This window comes from Psittacula echo (genome assembly GCF_963264785.1).
Source record: "Psittacula echo genome assembly, chromosome: 11".
In the NCBI taxonomy this organism is placed as follows: Eukaryota; Metazoa; Chordata; class Aves; order Psittaciformes; family Psittacidae; genus Psittacula; species Psittacula echo.
The window spans coordinates 18360656-18382799 of record NC_137746.1 but is presented as its reverse complement, the minus strand read 5'-3'; the positions used below and the strand labels follow the sequence as shown (position 1 = coordinate 18382799).

The 22144-nt window shown below is 38.3% G+C and overlaps 1 protein-coding gene across 5 annotated transcripts in view; it reads left to right on the top strand.

Annotated features, from left to right (window-relative positions):
• Positions 1 to 22144, top strand: part of TENM2 (teneurin transmembrane protein 2) — a gene marked incomplete at both ends in the record, with an annotated part of 540785 nt that overhangs the window by 297911 nt on the left and 220730 nt on the right. For all 5 annotated transcript variants that reach the window (XM_080627345.1, XM_080627344.1, XM_080627343.1 and 2 more), the window contains one exon: positions 9446 to 9655. In XM_080627345.1, the coding sequence (XP_080483471.1) occupies positions 9446 to 9655 (210 nt within the window). The remainder of the gene's footprint in view (positions 1 to 9445; positions 9656 to 22144) is intronic.

Here is a 22144-nt window from a genome sequence, read left to right as displayed (position 1 = left end):
ATTTTCATATTCAAGCATTACACATGGGCAGTACTTCAGGAAATATTAACCACATACAGAGATGAAATGGTTTAAGCAAGATACAAAACTTGGACAAGCCTGTCAAATGGATCCATAATAAAACACAGAGACCAGGACTGGCTGGTTCTTCTTCATTCAACCCTTTTCTATTATCTACAGCTCTCGAATTGCATTCCTAGGTGTGCAGGTAACTGGTTCTATTTCAGAGGACAGAGAAGAGGAACATATTAAGCATGAGTATATTTTAATGTTGGATTTAATTTTTATTTTTTTTTAATACAGAAACTGGTTGCCATTTAAATTTTCTTTTTTTTTTCCTATCACATGTAACACCTTATAAACAATTTCTTGTCCTGCTGGCAAAATCTAACTAGAACTACAACAACACTAAAGCACTTCAGACTTCATGCATTACAGTCATGAAGAATCTAGGATTATTTTGTTTTGTCTGGGGTTTTCTTGATTTATGTCTCCCACCACACACTCCTACCCCCCATTTTCTGTAAGATTGCTTGGAAATGAAAATATAAATTATCACATGTACCTAAGAAGAAATAACTTTGAATTTTAGGGTAGTTTTATTTAAGCAACGTTTAAACTTACTGCCTACAAAAATGTTATACCCACACAGGTAAGATCATGATTCCTAGGATCATGTTTTTTAAACAAATGCTCTATTGGCTTGTACAATGTGAATTTAAGACTCTTTCAAAACTATATTTTATGCTTTCTTAGATCATCCTATGTTACTGTCTTTCAAATTTTCGTAAAGGAGGTAGAGATTTTGGCAGGCGTGTGTTAATTTCTTGAGTGCCCTTTTCCTGAGGGATTTGGTCCCCTTAGAGATGATTTTGCATTTTGATGTTTCACAGAAACCTGGATGTGTTTAAGAGAAGAGGTAGTTCCATTGCCTGCTTGAGAAGGGAGGGAATGGATGTTGCTTGCACTAAGTTTGTCTTCAGTATTATCTTTGGAGATCTTGCCAACAAAAATGCTTTCCCTCACTCTGAAGGCTGTGGGAGTTCATGTGCTGCTGATGTGATGGAGCTGTGCCTCAGCAACGCTGCTGCCCTGGGGAACTCCGACATGAGCCTTTCAATGTTTCAGCGACCTTGAAATGAAAAAAACCTCCAAAAATAAAGGAAGAAAGGCCTCAGGGCTTCAGGGGCTCCAGTGAAGTCTTCTGAAAGAACACAGCAGCAGGGAGCAGAGCAGGCAGTAGCCAACCTGTCATCCCCGCAGTCTGCAAAGACATAGTTGCAGGCATAGCTATTGCCTGCCCAGACATCTCCACTGTCTCTTACTGAGAGCAGGATGCACAGCGTGTCAGTGAAAACAGCATAACTCAGCTCTCTGTGTGCCATGCTGGGCTCTGGTTTCTGAGGAGCTACTGACCAAAGATACAATCTTTGTACATTGATAGAAATTGCCTTTTGGGGCATATTCTTGCCTATACCGTTGTTAGGTTTTTTATTATTATTATTACCTGCACTGGGTTCATGCTCTCATTTGTGGTTTTTATGCATAACAAAAGGTTTGAGAAAACTTAGCAGGCCATGTCAGATGTTGTTCATTTTGTTAAATGGGAAGGATACAAACCATAGTACTGACCTGTCTTCACTGGTTCATTGTTATGTAAATCACAGGGGATGACTTACTGTATCTAGATCTTTTTTTGGCATTCTCTTTTCATTGTTTCCAAGCCACCTTCTGTCTTTTCCTGGTATGATATGATGGCATCAACTTCATCCTTAGTTGCCCTTACTATCTGTTTTGATGAAGAGAGATACCCAAAAGACATCAATAAACAGGTCTGTGCAGGAATATCAGCCCCATGCTTTTAGGAGGACCTTATTTTCTCTTCTGACTCTTGTGAAATAGACTTTGTGAAAACCTTTCTCTTAGCTTGGTTGGTTTTGTTCATTTGTTGTTTTCAGAGAGATAAGAACTTCAGAAACCCTGAAGTACCTTTCTTCTATGATAACTCTCTGTCATCCAAATCCTGATTCCTCTCTTTCTTTTTTGCTGTTTTGAAGCTTTTTGGCCTTAGAGAAAAAACAGTTTAGGCAACAGAAAACAACTTGGCGCTGAAGAAGTGATCACCAGTTTTTAGATTTCATTCCCTATTCTTAACAAGCATCATTTTGGGCTTTTGGTTATTATTTTCAACTTGAAATACTGTCTGATAAATACAGGGTTAACAGAGTCCTCTTTACAGACAGGCTAGCACTGCTGCTTGCTAGATGAGGTGACTGTTGGTGTGTCTTGTCTGTCTCCTGAGAGCTGGCAGTACAGGCTGCTTAGCACTGGGGAAAAGGACTTTCTCCCCTGGGAGAAGCTTTGCCTGGGCTCCATGCTGGCCTCCAGTGTGCTGGCGTACAAATGCCATTTTAGCTACATAAATAATAGATGCTGCTACTGTATGGGAAATGGGTGATTTCTCCTGTTGTCAGTTAACTGTAGTAATTTCATCAGGTACAAAATATTTATATTCCTTATTCTAGTTATGACAATACCTATTTATTAAATATGGCTGCTTGGGAGTACCCAGCCCATTGGCAAGATGTGCTTTGCACACATATTTGATGGAAAGCAGGGTATTTTTCTGGTAGAAAGCAATTATTCTGGGGAGGAATAGGAGAGTGCTGAATGTGCTATACCTCAGGAAAGTTTCACCTTCATCAGCTGCCTGGTTAATTTGTAGTGCTTTGCACTGCAAAAACATGCATCTTATGTTATTAGTTGTTTCCTGACACATTTAGCAACACTTCTCCCTCCGTAAGTGAACTTCACATTGCTGACAGTGTAGGTGCTTCAGCTGGGCTGACTTAGAAATGTGGTGAGAATGTGTTGTGTGCTGTGGGAGGAGGGCAGTGTGCGCTACCCCTGATAGCAGGGTCCTGCCTGTGTTCCTGTACTGATTCCATTTGGCTTTCCAGCTGTTTCCTGAAGTCAGGAAGCAAAGGAGGAGGATATCTGATCCTTCTCTTTTATCATCTCTAGTTAATGTCCACCCAGTGCCATTACTTAGCTTTCCTTCTGTAATTTTAGTAATATGAGCAACACAGCAACTGCAGTTAATGGTGCTGCCCATCGTTTAAGTCACTAACATAATTTTATGGGACTACTTTCTACAGGGTTCTATACTTTGTATTGGTGTAATGTGAGTATCAGCTTCAATCAGTAAATGTCAAAATCTTAATTGCCAATTAAGTGCTTTACAGTTTCTGTCCTGATGGCATCAGTTACATCTCATCTCCTTTCACTTTTAACGTCCCAGCTTCCTGCACTAATCCTTGACTGCTGCTGCAGCTTCCAAACAGCTATTAAAAAAAACCACACCAACAAAAGGTATTTTAAAGTTTCCCTTCTTTCTGCAGTCTGATGTATTGGGGATTGCACAGTGAGGCTTGTGTATATCTTTGCTGTCTGAGTCCTGGTCCTCTTGACTAAAGCCATAGAACAGGCATGAGTGATTTTGCTGATAGCGATACATGTGACTAACTGTAGGTATTGCAGGTCATAGAATGGTTTGTGTTGGAAGGGACCTTAAAGCTCATCCAGTTCCAACCCCTGCCACGGGCAGGGACACCTTCCACTAGAGCAGCTTGCTCCAAGCCCCTGTGTCCAACCTGGCCTTGAACACTGCCAGGGATGGGGCAGCCACAGCTTCTCTGGGCACCCTGTGCCAGTGCCTCAGCATCCTTACAGTAAAGAACTTCTTCCTTATATCTAACCTGAACTTCCCTTGTGTAAGTTTAAACCCATTACCCCTTGTCCCTTCTGGCATCCTTGTAAGTCCCCTTCAGATATTGGAAGGCTGCTGTGAGATCATTTATGTTTATTTTCTATATGAATAGTGGGTGGCCTAACTTAGAGAAGTACAAAATCTTGATTATGAAGATTACCAGCTGTTTAAAGCTGTTGAAACTTGATTTGCTTATGAAAGCCTCTACACATAGGAAGATGCCTTTATAGCTGTAATTTATCAATGAAGATATGCTAGTTTGGTAGATGAACTCAGTGAGACATGCTGAAAATGTGTGGGGTTGAACAATCTGCACAGATTTTTGCTACCCGTGCTAACCTTAGAAGTGAGATTCCCGTGCTGCAAAAACCCGGAGAATTCCATTGCAGGTACAATATGCTTTGAAATCTGTATTTACAACCTCTGGATTTCAGGTGTTTTCTGATGATGGAAGTTTTTATGTTGAAATGATTAACTTAGGAGGGTGGGCTGGCAACATACAGGTTGTGATCTTCCCCCTACCAAAGTTAATGGCAAAATGGCTATTTGAAGAGTCTGGATTGGTCCTTCAGAATGCTTAAAATAATGTTCTTTTTTGGATATTTTGTATATCTGTTTAAATGTGTGGGGGCAAATATATTTAAATATATGAATATTCATATAAATATGTACACAATTATATTTCTTATATGTTGTTGCTAGGTAGCAATACTACACTATATTACAGTTAGCTGAAATGTTACTTAACAGCTCTTCAAGATGTAGTTGTGTAATGCATATTTACACAGGGACTGCTCATGTATCAAAACTCTTAAATTCCAGGTGGTTTTGTCACATTTGTTCCCTGCTTCCTGTCATGCACCATGGTGGAGTATAGAGGCCAGGGTTTCACACACACCAAGGGCTTTATTCACCCACAGAACTCTGTAGGTCCTTTGCAGGAACAGGAAGGGAAAGGGTATGGAAGGTGTGTCTCAAGAATCCTTCAGGAACTGATAAGCAGCTTGCTTCTCTTCTTTGATTGTGTCTCTTATTTATGTATATTAATGCTAGCAGTGATTGCAGGCAGTCCTTTTTTTATTCCTTTTTTTTCTTCCTGTGATGAGTTGGGGTCTTTCAGGCTAACAGCAACTGGAGCATCTCTTTCCAAATGTGTTATTGTGATTAAGGTGAACAGAGCTCTTCTTAGCTGTCTCTCAAGTGTCTGGGCTTGACACCATCTTCTCTGTCACTCCATTGCCACGTTATTCCATGACCACACATGGCAGGCTCCGCTGGTAAGCTTGTTCCTTGTTGTACCTCTGACTGGCTATGAAGCTGTCCTTAACAAGGAGATTATAGGAATTCCTCACACCAATGTCTGATCTGCATCCTTGGCTTCTGTGAGTGTTCTCCTGAAGCTAGTGGCAGAGTTGTATCATCATTACCAGCTACAAGCCTGGCTTGATTTTTAAATGTAGATTCTACAGCAGATTTTAAGCCTTAGGGACTTGGAGTGTAGCAGTAATTGAGGAATGGTTTCATAAAGGCTCCTGGGCTGATGAAAAAAGATGTGACTTTGGTAAAAACAAAAAAAATACAAGTTGAACTAGTAAGTCAGTGCTGTCTGCTACATAATCTTAGGGGGGAAATGGAATGTAAGTGATAAGATCATAAGAAAGGCCCTTGCAGAATGAGATGCTGTATGGCATGGGAGCCCAAAGCTGTCTCATATCAGAATGCACTCCTGAAAGAGAGTTACCAAGTTTCTTCTTTCACTCTAAGTAGTAAGATAAGATATATGTCAGGAGAAAGCCATAGAGGAGGGAGGAGGAAAAGGAAAAGCTTTTGTTGTTCTTGGCTGCCCTACGAATATTCAGTATCTGTACAAGTTGTTGCCATGCATGAGCATATGCAGGATGAACATGCATATGAACAGATACTGGAAGGAAGTATTAACTTTTAATACTGAATTGTCATATATCAGCTTTAAGACTTTGGTTTTCCTTTCTAGCATGTGTATGTGGTTTAAATTTCTGTGGGTATATTACACATTTACATTGTTGCTGTCAATGGAAGTAAGTACCACTACACAGGGTTTCTGTCAATGCACAGCTAGACAAAAGTCTTGTTTGAAGAAAAGCAGACAAAAATTGTATGTACTCCTATTTACATTATGCATTTAACTTTGAAAACCAGCAGTGTAGTAGAATTGACAGTATGTTCTATAATACTGCAGGGATTGCAAGTCCCATTGTGAAGTGATGGAAATTTAGAATCATTTCAAGAGGTGGGAGGTGTCACAATACGACTGTTAAAGTATCTACACACACATTAATGGGTCTGGCAGGAAGCTGAGGTTTCTGAAACCTGGAAAGGTTAGTCTGTTATTTTAAATGGTACATTGAACTTGTGTGACCAAGGTATTAGTATTCAACACTATGAATTGAACCCATTATTTCTAATTTAAGAGTATGTAGTAACAAATAAATTGCATTTATCATGCTCTTTATAGCCTAACTGCAATCCATTCAATTCTCTTCGGTACTTTCACAACCATTCTCTCGACTGTGGTACTGCAGATAGTTACCCTTTGGATTCATTTCCTAAGGCAACAAAGCTAAAGTGTCTCTCTCTGTTCCTCTTTGGTAATTTTTCAACTCGCTTCCCAACAGGTTTTCCAAAAGGTTGCTTGTCTTCAGCCATTCCATGTGTTTCAGGGGCTGGGGTGGAAAGCTGAACAGCGAGAAGCTCTATCTGGAGCCCCACTACAGTACAGGAAAAGGCTGTAGTGGGAGTTTAATGTTTACAAGGTGTCAAAAATCATCTTGACAGAAAGATCAGGAATTCCCCAACCACAGGAAAGGTTCTAATCACATTTAGCAGGTTATTAGGAAATCTAAGCACAAGACAGATCAGCAATAGGGTTTGTGACTTGCAGACATCTATGGTTTTCTATTAACATGTGCTTATGGACAAACCTTCCTCAGGAGCCAACTTCCCACCAAAATAATGCAATATTTTAACAACTTGTTACCTTCTGTTTCCTCTAAGCTACAAACGGAGCTGTAGTAATTAGACATTTTACCTTGTCTTCAGGGATTTGGGCTGTATTGTTTCATGAAGGTATCAATGTGATTAGCCTTCCTAGCAAAAGAATTCTTGGGGTTTTTTTTTTTCATTTCTCTCAAAGTACTCTTCAAAATTGTTCCTAAATTTCCCTGAAATACCATATGCACATTACACAGAAGAAAAGATCTTTCTCCCTTCATCTCATAACCTCACGTCCAACATTTTTATGATACAGTAATATATTTCCATATGATACAGCAAATGCAGATTGTGAATTATAAATCTTCTTTTAGCTTCATAATGTTGAAGCAGAACCAGAATATCTGAAAATTAAATGCATGCAATAGGCACAGTGTCATATTCCTGTGTGAGTTGTCTCAAACCTCAGCCTTTTTCCTTGTTTCTAACACATTGCAGAAGAATAATTAGGAAGGGGGTTTGCTCGATCACCTTCCTTTAATATTGAGGATATTCACTGTAGTATTTTGTAAGAATAGCATAATCATGAATAGTAACAGTAATTAGTCCTATCATCAATATTAGAATTATTTCCTCGTAAATGCAAGTCCACAGTGAAATATTCAATCTGTATTGAATTTTCTCTAGCATTAAAGACAGTAGATGGGGATTACCGTAAAGTAGCTTAAACCCATTTTTGTCATGTGATAACTTGGTCATTTAGTCTTATCATCTGTGCTGGTTTTGGCTGGGGTTTTGGCTGAACATGGGAAATGGGGAGTGAATTCCTTGTTTTGCCTTGCTTGTGGGGGGGGGGGGTTTGCTTTCCCTATTGAACTGTCTTTATCTCAACCCACAGGTTTTCTCACTTTTCCAGTTCTCTCCCTCATCCTGTAGGGGTGAGTGAGCGAGTGGCTGCGTGGTGCTTAGTTACCAGCTGAGGTTAAAACACCACACTATCTATCTATGCAGTGCTAAAAACATGGTAATAAAATAAGCAGAATAGTCACTTGTCTATTTCCAGGTATTTATTTTGTTTCAAACTTTTTGAAGGTAAAAAAGTAGTTCATGCTCTTTGCTGGTACCATGCAGAGAAAGGAGTTGGGTTTTTAGTATCTCTGGGTTCCTTTGGTTGAGTGCTGCTCCCAAGTATCATTTCTATGTGATGAATGGAATTTTTTATTTAATTTTCCTTTACTTTTTTCTGTCCTTTGGAATTTGATGTGTGCCTCATACTGATGGTGTGAACCTTAGTGCAATTCATATAAAATTCCTTTTTAAAAAAAATCATTCGCCTTTCCCAAAAAGAAGATGTAACTAGTGAGGAAGCCAGTGTGTATTTGCTCTGCTACTGTTTCTTTAAGACTGATGGAAATAAGGATGCACCATTTTATGTAGTTTTGCTGCGTTTTAACATCAGTAGCTAGCATGCAGCAGATCTCTCTGCCTCACAGACTTCAGCAGTATCACAGAGGTCATATTTTCCTATGTATAAATTATTCATGAACAATTTCTCCAATGCACTAGATAAACTTGCAGAGATCAGAATTCATGTTTCTCTTCTTCCTCTCATCTCTATAATCAGTCATATAGGCAATGCAAAAAAACCCTCAAAACCTGTATTCATCTGTGTGCATTTGATGGAATAGATTGGTACAAAGTTATAATTAATATAAAGTCATAACAGGGAAGTTCACAAAAGAATAAATAATTATGAACATTTTTGTTGCTGACTGGATGCCACTTGCTTATTTGACCAAAAATGTGTTGTTACAGTGGGCTGAGGTATGTTGTACACATTAAGGACTGGGTTTCAGAGCTGAAATTAAACTGTCTGGTGAGCGAGGCAAGAAATTCTGCCCCTACAGCATCAGTGCAGAAAGAAATGACAGTGAAACACTTAAGAATTTCTAGCCCATATTCCAGCTTAGCCCATTTCTTCAAATGGGATAATTCCCTTTCAGTCCTGCTGTCCCCTATGCTTCCTATCACATCCGTCAGTGGGTTTTGAAAAGATCTACAATAATACAGAGGATCCTTAGCTTGGAGATAGCCTTCATATGGTTCTTGTTACATGCCTCTAATAGATTCCTGTACTTGGAGCAATTTCCCTGGTAAAAATAAAAAAGTAAAAGAAAACCAGAACACCCGCATTGTTTTAAGAGATGATTACAGACGTGTGCTGTAATTCCAGGAATCAGTTCATTATAGTCCCCTTTCCCATTGGTCTTACTTAGCCAAAAAAACCCACCCTATTTCTGTGAAAATTCTGGTAAAATCTGTAGCTGTTGCCCTTGCATTTTGCAGCACCTGAGGATGCAGCATGGGGCCTTTGGGAATTTGGGTACTCTGTGTGTTGGTACCCATGCCAAACAGGCGCTCCCGATCCAGTGGTCTGCAGTTGCTCTCAATTCATCAGCATCTGCTCACCTGATGGGTTACAAGCCAATGCTGTGAAAGATTTTTGGAATGAGTTCACAGCCGAGCTGCTCACAATGCCTTGAATATGATACAAAGGGACAAGTTTGTACCAGTGGAGAGATGATATGGCTCTGCACAGCAGTAATCGTGTGTAACGATGGACAGTTACAGTGCAATTACTTGGCTGCTTGGGTTTTTTTCATTACATTCATTGCTGATCTTTGATCCCTGTGTCCTCTTTCCCAGGTCGTCCCATTCCACCTACATCCTCGTCTAGCCTTCTCCCATCTGCTCAGCTGCCCAGTTCTCATAATCCTCCACCAGTTAGCTGCCAGATGCCATTGCTAGACAGCAATACGTCCCATCAAATCATGGACACCAATCCTGATGAGGAGTTCTCTCCTAATTCATATCTGCTAAGAGCGTGTTCAGGGCCGCAGCAGGCCTCCAGCAGTGGTAAGAAAATTGCGAACATATGGAGTTTGTTTGTGACATGTTTGTGCCGGGTTTATGCCTTTTTTTTTTTTTTTTCATTTATTGCAAATGTGTTCTTGCATCAGCACAAAATTGAGAGCATCTATGGAAAAGGGCAAACAAAAACGGACTGTTTTATTGCACTGAACGTTTTTTGGAAACACCATACATCATTTATGTTTTTCCTTCATTTTACTGAAGAGAGCTTTTTAGTTTTAGGAGTGTTACAAGCAGCATAAAAAAATATTACTGTATTCTTGTCTCATCAGAGGGATTTATTTTTCAAAGTAAGTTTCCAGCTCCTTGATGCATCTTCTAAGAGTGAGGTTTACACAGAATGGTTCTTTGTTCTGCATAGGCTCATGTAGGTGATGAGGTTCTATATCTAAAAATGTGTGGTGCTTCTGCCATTCTGTGTCTGTTCTTGTTTCAGAATCTGTCTGATTTTGTACTCCCAATGTCACATTTAACTAAAATACTGCTATTTTTCTGCAAATTACTTCTTGTCTTTCAGGCCACTGTTTTAAAACATTTGCAGCTCTGCTTTCAGTTTAAGGTTTTCTTTATTCCTTTTGTTGTTGTTGTTGTTATTATTAACAGATGCTGACTTTTCTTTTTGACAGCCAAAATCAAGGAATGAAGATGCAGTCCCTTTTTAGAAATACAGGCAAAACAAAGGAAGGCCATTATAATGCTCCTTATGTTTTGCCTTTTTTGTTGTTTGGGATTTTTTTAACATAGATGTCTGTTGTGCAGCTCCTGTCTATTGAACTGAACACTATAAGTTTATATTTTATATGCACTTCCTGATCTGCTCAAGGTCACTCTTTCCTGTAACAACACAATTCTGGAGGTACTATGTGGTGTGGAACTTTTGGCCTCTGTGGGTGCATACAGTACTCTCGTATGGTGCCCTTTAAATGGGCTCGTGGTGGGAGGATGAGACAATGAACTGAAGTTGAAACATAAGATTCAGAGTGGATATAAGGTAAAACTTTTTCCCTAAGGATTGAGTTGGAACAGGTTGCCCAGAGAGCCTCTGCAGGCTCTGTCCTCAGAGGTTTTCATGAACGGATTGGTTAAAATCCTGAGCTACTTGGTCTGACCTCAGAGCTGGCCCTTGCTTCGCAGGAGGCTGGAGTAGGGACCTCCTGGGGTTCCTTCCATCCTGAATTTGCCTTTAACCTGATCAGCCATTCAGGTGTGTTAAAATATAATTACACAAAGAAATAATAATTCAGAGATTGAGCATGCTTCTTTGCTACTACAGCTTAGAAGGTGGAAAATATGACTCCAGTTTTGATGGGTTTTTTTCAAGAGGTTCAAGGGGATCTTGGGAGTGGCAGACCTCAAAATCTATAATAGGCAACTCAGCAGAAACCATTGAATGGGGGCAGGGAAGTGAATATGATCTCTCTTTGATGAGACAGTATAGCTTCTGTAGAGGGTAGCCATTTAAGAGTTCTTTGAAGAGGTCAGCCATTTCTGAATGAGGGTGATCTAGTTGATAGAGGGTCTTTGTATTTTCAAATGGGTCTCAGTAAAATCTGTTGCTAAACACTTTTAAGGGAAAAAAGGGAAAGAGGAAAGACCCCTTCACAATAAGCAGTTGTTTGAAAGACTGTGAGTAGAAGCTGAAGCTCCCCAATGACTTTTCGTGGGACATGAAGATACTTGGAGAAGATAGTGGGGTAAGAAAAGTTCCTGATGGCAGTATGGTATGGATGAGATCAGACTATAAAGAATCACAAGAGGACCTTTTCAGACCAAGTAACAGAGCAATAAAATGGCAGAGGAAATTCATGGCAGAGAAATGTAAAGTGATATTCATGGAAAAAGAAACTCTGGTTCACTATTGGTAATGGTGATGGGCTATTGCCAATCAGGAGTGAGTTGCTGGGGATATGCATGCTTCATCCCAGAGCTCAGAACAGGTGAATGATGACAAGAAAGGAATAAAGAACAAAAGAAAGAACATTGTCTAAAAGATGTGGTGGATCAAACAGTGTATAAGGGTTTAAAGGGGAATGGGAAAAGTGAATGGGGGAGAGGTGCAATATGGGTTACGAAGTAGAAGAAAATCAAGGTCAAGGAATGTGGACTAAAAAAAGAGACTTGGAGGATACTTGAATACACGGTACTTGGCGTTAATAGCTGCCATTCTCCAATGGCTGAGTGAACCAGCATTGCTTTTCTAGGGAAGCCAAATAAAGCAAGTCACAGTAAAACAATACTGAAAATCTGATGGAAGAGCTCTTTAGGTTTCATTTTAAAAATAATCATTGTTTCTTTATATCCTTAAAAGCTTTGTGTTTCAGACCTGTTGCAGTGGACTTGACCCAATGAACCTTTTTGGTAGGCTCAGATATGCTTTGATTTGTATACGAATGGCTGATTTGTTCATTCTGTTTTAGCATTTTTCTCCCCCAAATGTCTCATTTTCTTCTTTAATGAACAGTCATCATAACTGAATTTTCAGGATGTAAGAAGCAGCCATGGGGTGTCACAGGATTTTTGGTGTTGTTTTTGGTTTGGGTTCTTATTTTTTGACCGTAGATGCATGCTTAATTGTTTGATCACCACTGAGAGTGTTCTATAGCACAGGCTCTTCTAGACTTAATATATCCTCTGGAAAGTAATAAGTGTTTTCTAATGATGTCATTTTATTCTGTAGTTCTCACGTGTTCTCATTTAGCTCCCTAATGTTTCCTTTCGAGAGTTTATAAGAAAACACCATGGATAGTGCCATATACCTTGACTTGGAAAAGCTCACCTTTTTATGTGGCTCAGTCTTATTATTGTAAGATTTTCAGGGTGGCTTTCAGCATCTAGATGATATGGAAAGGTGGAACCATGCTTTGATTTTTTTTTTCTTTTCATTATTTTTTAATTATTTTTTAAAAATCTAATCTAGTTCCTGTGGAAACTTAGCACCATAGATCCAGGCATTTGGGAGAGAGTAAATACATTTAAGTATTTTACGCTTGCTCTTGGGTTAAAAAGGAAGATTTGAAGATACTTAGATATAAGATTCTAGATTCTTTAAATGAATCTATCACAGTCTCCAAAGTAGATGCTGAAGATGAAATATTTGCAGACGTCTCATACTGATTACATTATATAAGTGTCCTCTTATTTATCTGATTGTACACTTATGCTTGCTTCAACCTCAACAATTACAAGATAGCTCCTCAACAACTTGAAGATGAGTCTTCTTGGATATGAGATGATAGTCATCCACATGTACTGCCCTGTGCCCTTCACAAGAGCCATTCTTGGTATATCTGGAAAACTCATTTGCCTAAAAAAATTACCTAATCAAATTTTCCATCAAATGAGCAATCTATTGTTGATATTATGAAGGCCTTTAATCTACAATAAATCTTTGTTAGAACTCATCAGAGCTTCCAGTTTGAGAGAAATGTGATTATAGCACTCTTAAAATGACATTACATCATTGGGGTGATTGGTTTATCATTTGGAGAAGCGACATCAATCATAACTAGCATAACCACACAGTAAATGAATTCAACCTTTCTACTGCAGAACAATGACACAATAATTGCTCAAAATCAGACTTAAAATGAAATCAGAAAATGCACTTTCTTTAAATATGATGTTAACCTAATGGAATATATTATCAAAAATCATGTTTGAGGAAAGTCTGTGTAATTAAAAGTACGTGAAAATGTATTCCTTTTTTCTCTCATTAGAACCTGATTTCAGTTGCAGAATCATTTTCTATGCAACAGATATTATGCTGGTTTTAATTGAACTCACATCACTTACATTCCTCTGCTTGTATTTCTTAATATAATATGCAGCACAATTATATGTGATGAAGGACAAGAGGTTTTTGAAATCTGGTGCACCTGCTGATAGTGTTTTGAAAAACACAAATATTATAGAAGGAAATGAGACTTTCATCCATGAGAAGCTAGTGGGTTGTATTTTTCCCTTCTAAAAGGTCAGTTCCTGTCACACCATTTTCTAGGATGGTTTCTTACAGCTAGAAGGAGGAATAGGTTTGTTTCTTCTTTCTGTATTTTCTTCCTGGCAATATAAGGTGACTCATCTTGTTGGAATGCCATTTTAATAGCTTAGGTCATAATACAATATAATGGGCTGTTTTTCAGTCTTACATAGGAGAAACAGATAAGGAGTGTTGTTGCCAGCACCTTTGCCTTTACTTTTTTATATAAGATTTATTCCTATTAAACCAAATTTTGGAATCCTAACAGAAAAACTGTTTTCCAACCTGAGTAGAACACCTAGGATAAATCTACTCGCACAATAGTTTGCGATATAATAGAACCGTAACTGGATACATTCCTCATCTTCAACCGTTCCGAAAACTTAACAAGTAGATGCAGAATGATTTTTGGAATATTTTAATTTTGGGAAAATTCTAAACCGTGGATTAGATATTGTCATGATGCCCAAGAAGTTACTGGAGTTTAACTGCAAGGGAGATCATGCCTAGTTTTTTCGGTGTTAACATGTCTTTTTGGCTCAGAGACAATAATCCAAAGCTCTGGTTCAGTGTAACAGTATTTGCCCACAGGGTAGTTTGGACACTGCTTAGAAGACAAGGCTTGCTTTGATTATTTTCCCAAGCAGTTACTGGCAGTGAAGGGAACACTTTCCCATGGTGATTCCAAGTCCATGGGCATTCTTTCTCAATGCAGTCAGTATGGTGCCATCAAATTTGTCTTGCTCATATACTGTCATTGCAGATAGTAGAGGTCTTGCCCACCCACTTGCACAGAAAATTACCATAGGATGGTTGATCAATATGTATTTTTAATTTTGCAGAAATTTTGGGGTTTGGTTTGTTGTTTCATTGATGGTTTTTTTCATTTGGAAGTCCTGGTTCTAAACTGTTTAATTGGAATTGAAATCTTCCTCTCCTTGTCCATATTACATTTCTGGTGGGGAGAAGGACTGTTGTTTTACTGGGTGTTTGTTTATTGTGGTCTCTGTCCATGACTTCTGATGTCATGTAGGTAGGAACAGTAACAGAAGGAAAAGTTTTGGTGTTCTCCACCTTCCCTTTCGGTACTAACTGCTGTATGCATTTGTTAGGATTTCAGCAGCATCTCCTTCTGAAACCTCTTTCAGAATATTTCATTTCAGACTTTGCTAAGTTATGCTTAGCTCAGCAACAGTTGAAATCAGTTAAGGTTCTGGGGTTGGTTTTTCTAAATTATTTTATATATTTTCTAGTATCTATTAATCTTCTAATATCTGCCTCTGAAAGGTAGCCCTTTGTGTACAATTATGTTGAGGAACAGTGTTTTCTGTTCAGAGGGAAATAGCAGAAGCTACTTTTTTCCCATGACATTTTACAACAATGCAAAAAAGAGTTGCAGATTGATTATTTGGATTTCTATTTCCAAATTAAGAGTAAATTAGGTATGTTTGTTTCTGGAACCATTGTTGTTGTTCTTATTGAGTGTCTCAGTGCTGTAGGCTTTTTTTTTTTCCTACCTTGACACCCATGGCTATTATGCACTGACCCAGAAGCAGAAGAAAGCAAAACTAATTTGAAGGCTTCTATCCTTAATGTTTAATGTAGCTGAAAAGCATAAACCACCTTATATTTCTTCAAGACTTCTCTTCAGCAGGTGACCATGGCTGATAAAGATTCCTCTATTACAGTAGATAAGATTGGATAGAAACTAAAACCCACTGTGTTTTAGTGCTTATGGTATCAAGACTTTGAGGTTTTAAGCAAGTCTCTTTCTAAACATACTGTTTTAAACAGTGCATGTATTTAGCAGCAAGGTCTTTAAATAGAGTATTTTTTCCCCAATTTGTTTTTAAAACTTAAATTCTCTGAATCCTTAATGGCCAGTCACATTCTAATTCTGTTTTATCTCTTGAGCACTAGGTCTAATTTTAGAGCTTTGAACTGGAATTAGAAATGGAGGGAACAGCACGAGCTATGTTTTCCCACTGAAACTGAAGGGTGTACTTTTTCAAAGCATTAGCTCCATGTTGCTGCAACTATTACTGATATTATTTGATATATTGCTGTTAGTCTGTGTAGCTTATGTTGATGATGCCAACAGATGTCTGAATTTCAGCCAGAAGACATGATTCTAGATATTAAGATATTGCAGAAATGTTGTATTTATTAATTCATGAATTCATAATTGTAACAGACAAACAAATCTCAAACAGAAGGTTCCTTGGTAATAAGAATGATAATGCATTACAAAAAGCTATAAAATTGAGATCAGATTCATCTGTTATTTCTGTATTTTTCTTAAGCTTACCACGGTTTTGCGAGCTGGAGAGTTTTTTCTTAGCTGCTTTTACATCATTTTAGTTTAAGGCTTGCAAATATACTGAACTGGAAGCTTCTGTAGCAATAAAAGCAGCTCAGCAAAGCAGCTGCAGTATTAACTTTCCATAGGTCTGTATCTCCAGCTGTTACTCTGCTGCTTTCTGATGTCTACCATAATGGTTGGGAAACCGCTTAGTTACTACGGCCAGTCAGGCCTTGCTTTTTCTTATTCCCAATCCTTACTTTGTCTCCTGGCAGCTTGTTGGAGATCACCAATAAATGTCATGCTTTGGAGATTAGGTGCTGTTGCCCTATTAGATGTTGTACCAAGAAATGGGTGTCTCGACTTGGTACCTTGCTGGAAAACTGGAAGGATGTAACGATTATAAGCAGAAAAGCTCTAAAACTGTTCTTGCTAATGCTCGCTGCTTCAGGTCGTGCTGAAAGTGTGGAAAGAATTTCTCAGGCTTTCTAATAGTTTTGTCTTTTGATACAGTTTTTAATCTCTGTTTTCATTAGCAATGACATAATCCTAACAAATTCTGTCGGAGATTCAGCTGCTGTTTATATGGAAAGGTAGCAGTTAGGAAACATTTCCTGTTTTTAACTGGGATTTGGGATTTCAACAGGATTTGGTAGCTGATTCAAAGTGAAGAGTCAAGCGTATGTGAGCCATAAAAAATTGGGAACCTAAAATGTAGGATATATTTTTTTCAGAATTATTTGCAATATTTAAACACAGGAAGTTCTGTGGGTTGGTTGGGTTTGTAGTAACAAAAAGTGTAAGAACTTCATTCTTTCTCCCTATAAATCCAAGTAAGTGCTGTTACAAACTCTTGAAGGCAAGCAGACACTTTTTGTCTGAGTCAGTATATTTTGTCTTATGGATTTCCTGATTTTGACAAAACAAAGCCAAACATGTCTGCTGTATTTAAATGATAAATTATGCTTTATCTAATGCTTAATTATTATTCCTAGTAATAGAATTACTTGAATAGATTTACAGTTATAGAATACCTGTTTCTAATATGCTTACAAATATTAGCATCTTATCAGGCAAATCTGTAAATATGTCATCTGTTAATCACATTAACATCTCCAGAAACTGAGTTTATCTTCATTCAAAGCACGATTCAATAAATAGAAATCAGGATTATTTTTTTCTTTAGAAGATGTTCGGTCGTCCTAAAAGCTACAGGACATGGGGAGTTCACCACATTGCTCAAGAAACTATTGTGGTTATAACTCAGTGGTTATTAATTATTCTCATGGTCTCGTGACTCTTCTGACAGTTCTCCCATGCATGTCTTTCATATCCCTTCAGCATAAACAGAAGAAATCTGAACTCTGTCATTTTATTCCGAATATTTTTCTCTTTCTGTTTACCTGAAGCAGCCCTGTTGCACTCTGGGAGTATGTACACTAAAAGGGTTTGCACGTATAGCATCCACTGAAAGTACAGCTCATCCAAGCAAAATACGCTGTCCTGTTACTTCCTAATCCAACTCCTCAAGTGCATTAAACCATATTGTAAAAAGGACTCCTTTGCTTGCATCACTGCATCTTCTGCTGGGTTTTGCTGATGTGTGCTTTTGTAGACCAGGATTTTGTTTTTCTTACAATTTCAACTTTATCAGCCTTGTACATCCACAGTTGCAATGGAAATGTAATGGAAGTATGTGGTTCCTCCATTCAACAGCTGCTTTCTCATTTTGATGGAGGTTTACAAGTATTTCCTATAGAGGGAGCATAATGGAGGTGCACACCATGGGATTTATGTTGGGAAACAAAGCAAATCTTTAGAGGCTTTGATGCTGTGGGATGCATTCAGAGCTGAGCATGGTATTTCAGCTTGGTTCTGTCTGGGGCGACTCATTTTACTTGCATCATGTCTGTCCTAATGTTGCCTGTGTATGTAGCTGATACTATGCCACTCTAAAGATTCAGGAACCAAAGGAGTTTGCAAGTCTTGAACTGATCAGTTCCAGCTTGTTGGTTGTAATTCCTATGTTGTTTATAACAACTACATACTGAAGCTCCAAATGAAGGGTTATTTTGTCTCATATAAGCTAATCAAACAAACTCTTGCCTTTTATTACATTACAAATACATGTCATTTATTTTCCTGATAGATTCTTACACAGAAAAGCTGAGGTCTTTGACTGTTTGTAAAAGTTAATTACTGGGCTGAGTCAATGCTTACTTTTTCTGATAACTTGACATCAAGGCATAGAGGGAATCCTGTTCCCTTTTGTCAGCTCTCCAAATGTTTCCGCAGCTCAATATGTGGCATTCACACCTGAATGAAATTTCATCTCTTGTTCTGTTCCGTTTGTTTGGACTCTGTGTTTTCTTCCAGTCTGTAGCAGTGCTGCACTTGCTTCCAGTTCCCTAGGTTGCTTTTATTGCAGTGACCTTTTCTATCTGCGTAGGGTGCTATTTGTCATTTGGCTCCTCTTCACTCCCTGCCTCACCCCCCCAAGGTATTGCCTTACATGTCACTCCTTTACAATAGTTCCTTTCAATCTAATGCATTTGTGTCAGATATCATAGGGCTGTAACAGTGTGATTTTCAGTAATTGAGCTTTTCCTCTCCTTTTATTCAGGTCAGGTCTAATGATTTATGAAATAAATAAATAAATGCTTACATAGAAGCTGAAACATAACAGTATCTCTGTGATTGCAATGATAGCTGGTACTTATCTGGATCTGGAAAAAAAAAACCCACCCTAGTAAATCAAAAGGAAACAGCATCAAAATGATAACTTAGTGGGGAAGTGGTATTATTTTGAGCAGACTCCTTGTCCTTAGCGCTCTGTTAATTTAGGAGCAATAACTAGAACTCTCTAGAAAATAAGAATGACCTTTTATAAATGATAAAAGCAATGTGTAGGTTTAGAAGCCTCTATATACCAAAACCCTAAAAGCCAGGGACTCTTCCTGTCCTGCTAGATCTTTCAAAATCTGCCAAAGGTGCACTGGCTTACTGTCAGCTGCAGTGCCCTAGAAATTCCATTTGTAATAACAGACAAGCTCAGCAACGTCTCAGGACTCCCTAAGAAAAAGATTTATGACCTTGCTATTTTGAAAGATCCTTCTTGGTGTTGAATCTCCAAACCTGGGGGACAGTTGTTAGTATATATTAAAATGGGAAGTCCCACCTGCAAATTCACATGATTTGGGGAAATCTCAGAAATCCAGACTTTAATACTGCACACTGAATTAGTTGAATCTGTAGTATATAGGCCATGGTAATTATTTTGAGGTTTACAAATCACTTTTTCTACTGGAATCAGTAGGAATTTTGCACACCAGACACCATGCTGGCTCCTTAGCTATGTAATGAAGCGTGAAATGTTCTCCTGAACAAAACAGTGTTTGAGCGTCTTTGTTAATATTTGTTCTCACAAACAGGTGGATAAGTGACACAAATCTTGTGACTTGACACAAATCTGTCAATTGTAGGGACTAGCAAACATGAAAAGGTGTAAAATCTTTGTAAGTTTGTGAGCTCCAAGTTTCTGAAATATAATTTATGAAGCCAAGAGAAGGGAGTTTGGGGAGTTAGAGCTCAAATGGTAAATGATAGCTTTGAATTATTCTATCAAGCGCTGAGAATGAGGATTGGGACTGGGATAGTTTGAGAGTACATATAAATCCTTAGTGACCCTTCAGTACACGTTTCATCAACCCCTGGCACCTTCATTTCCAGTGTAGCTGAAAAGTTGCCATGAAAGCAAAAGGGAGTAATGTGGAGTCAAACCCTCCAAGAAAAGGGAGTTGGTAAGGCTTGTGTGGAATGAAAGAAGAAATTTGTACTTTTTCCATTTGCAAACATGGCTAGATTACTTTATTCTAAAGCAAAATGTGGCTTGTTGGAGGTTTTTCCCATTCTAAGTTTCAACCTTCTTGCTTAACTACTTTTTCAATGTGGGAAAACAAAAAGGACGCAAATCCTTAAAATGAAACGTGGAAATATTTGCTCAAAAATCTTCCAACTGAAATGGTTCAGCATTTCAGAAATGAAATAATTATTGTTTCTGCATTTTCCAAATCTCTTCCCCTTTCTCCTCTATCTTTTTCAGATAAAGTGTAGCATAATTTAATTAGATATTCATGAATAGTTTATCTCTTTGTGGTCTGAAGCAGGCAGTAGGCAGAAACCAGTTAAAGAATAGCTATTTATTCTAAAATCAATTAACTTAGTAGACATGGTAAAGCTGGTCAATTAGACTTGTGAGAGCCCTGTGCAGCTGAAGAAGAGGTCCCGGAGAAAACCAGATTGCCTGAAGGAAAGGAGGAATTTCCAAGACTGAGCTTCTGATTTGAGACTGACTTCAAAGCATGATGAGATTGTGGATACTGATGTGTGTGAACAGGCTGAGAACTGGTGGTTCCGGTAATACAGAAAGTCTGGTGAGGGACTGTACTTATAAAACTAATCCGAGGAAAAGTCTCAAGAGACTGGCTAGAAACCACAATTCCAGAAGTGTTCTGTCAGCAGCTAAAGCCCAGTCCATCTGCACAGGTAGCACAGCCACTTCTGCCAAATCATTTACAGAAAAACATTACATAATACAGATCACTAGAAGCTGTCATGAGAAGTATATAGATGGCCACCAAATTTACTTCTTCACTTGTTTGCTAACCGCAGACCAGTTCTTCTAAATTTTTCTTTTCTTTTTTATTGTTGACAGTTGGAAAGATTCCACATTCTAGATTGTTCAGTTCCTCTGAGGCCATGCCAGAAACATGCATTAGAAAGTCTTGTTTCATTTTCTTTTTTTTGGAGCAATTTCCATTAATATCCTGTTGTCACAAAACAACTGGTACAGTTTTACAGCTCTTTATCATGGAAGCTTTATTCTGGGGAGCTACAGCCATTGCTCATTGAGACCTAGAACCCCAACAGAGTCGTGGACTCTTCTGGATAATACAGAAGTTACACTGTTAGTCAAGTTTGGTTCAAGTGATGGCAACTTCTTAATGTTTAAATTTCTCTGAGGAAATTGGTACTGGTGGATCCTGCTTGATAAGCAGCCTTTGCACTCAGTAGTTTCTTCATAGGATAGTAGTGGTCAGTTTGTAGAATAGTATTTTCTTTATATGATAGTCAGATTCAATTTAAATTTCCAAATTCCCAAGGGGTTTGCAGGCCCACATTCAGTTTCTGGATAGCTGGTCTGACATTCATTCCTTTAGGTGGGTGGGCTTTGTTAGGTTTTGAGAGTAGGGGGAGGATGCATGTGGTTTGGAGTTATGTTGTGGGTTTTATTCATTTGCTTAAATATATATACATGAAATACTTTATTGTCTTTCTGGGACTCTTAATTTGGAGCTGTTTTTTAATAACCAATTCATTAGGTTCATTTGATTAACAAAAAAGTACATTGTCGTTGGTTCTTTTCAGGGATTAATGCTCTATCATGCTGAATTATATTAAAAGGATCCACAGAACTATTACCGTTAGGTTTCACTCTATGCAAAAACTCTGCAGTTTAATTATTCCTAATTCTCAAAAAGTGCTCTCAGGTGGTTTTATGAGAAAGCATCTAAAAAATTTGAGAAGACTGTAGAGAAAATGTATCATTTCAGTTTGGTTTGGGCATAGTGTTATTAAAGAACAGAAAAAATAAAGAGAAAAGAAAAAAGAGCGTTTTCCATTGTACAGTTTTTCTAAACCCCACGTTTCCCAACACCAGAACCTCTCTGTATTTCTCCTGTTAGTCTTCCATCCAAGCAACTGTTAGACAAGCAAACAGAGGGCAAGTGCCATAGATGGGAAGCAGTTAGTAGTTCCAAAGCAACACAACCACAAGAGCAGGATTCTTGGCTGGCCGGGCCACCAAGTACTTACAGAAATTGCCAAGTTCTGAAAGTACAGATGTATTTTCATAAGAGTTGATGCTTTTTCCACCTTCAGGTTGCACTTTGAAACCTATTGAAGACATGAGACATTGTTAATTTAATAGTTTAATAACAATATGTGAACACTGCTAAGTATTCCCATGAGTAAAATCACAGCAATGGAGAATGTTTAGAGCAGACATACAGCAAACTGCTTAAACCCAGAACAACCTGTGACACAAATCTGCCCGCTTTAAAACTGCCTTCATAAAACTAAACCCAACATGTTTTCTTACTGCTCCCCTAGCTGCTTTGTATTAATCCGTATTATT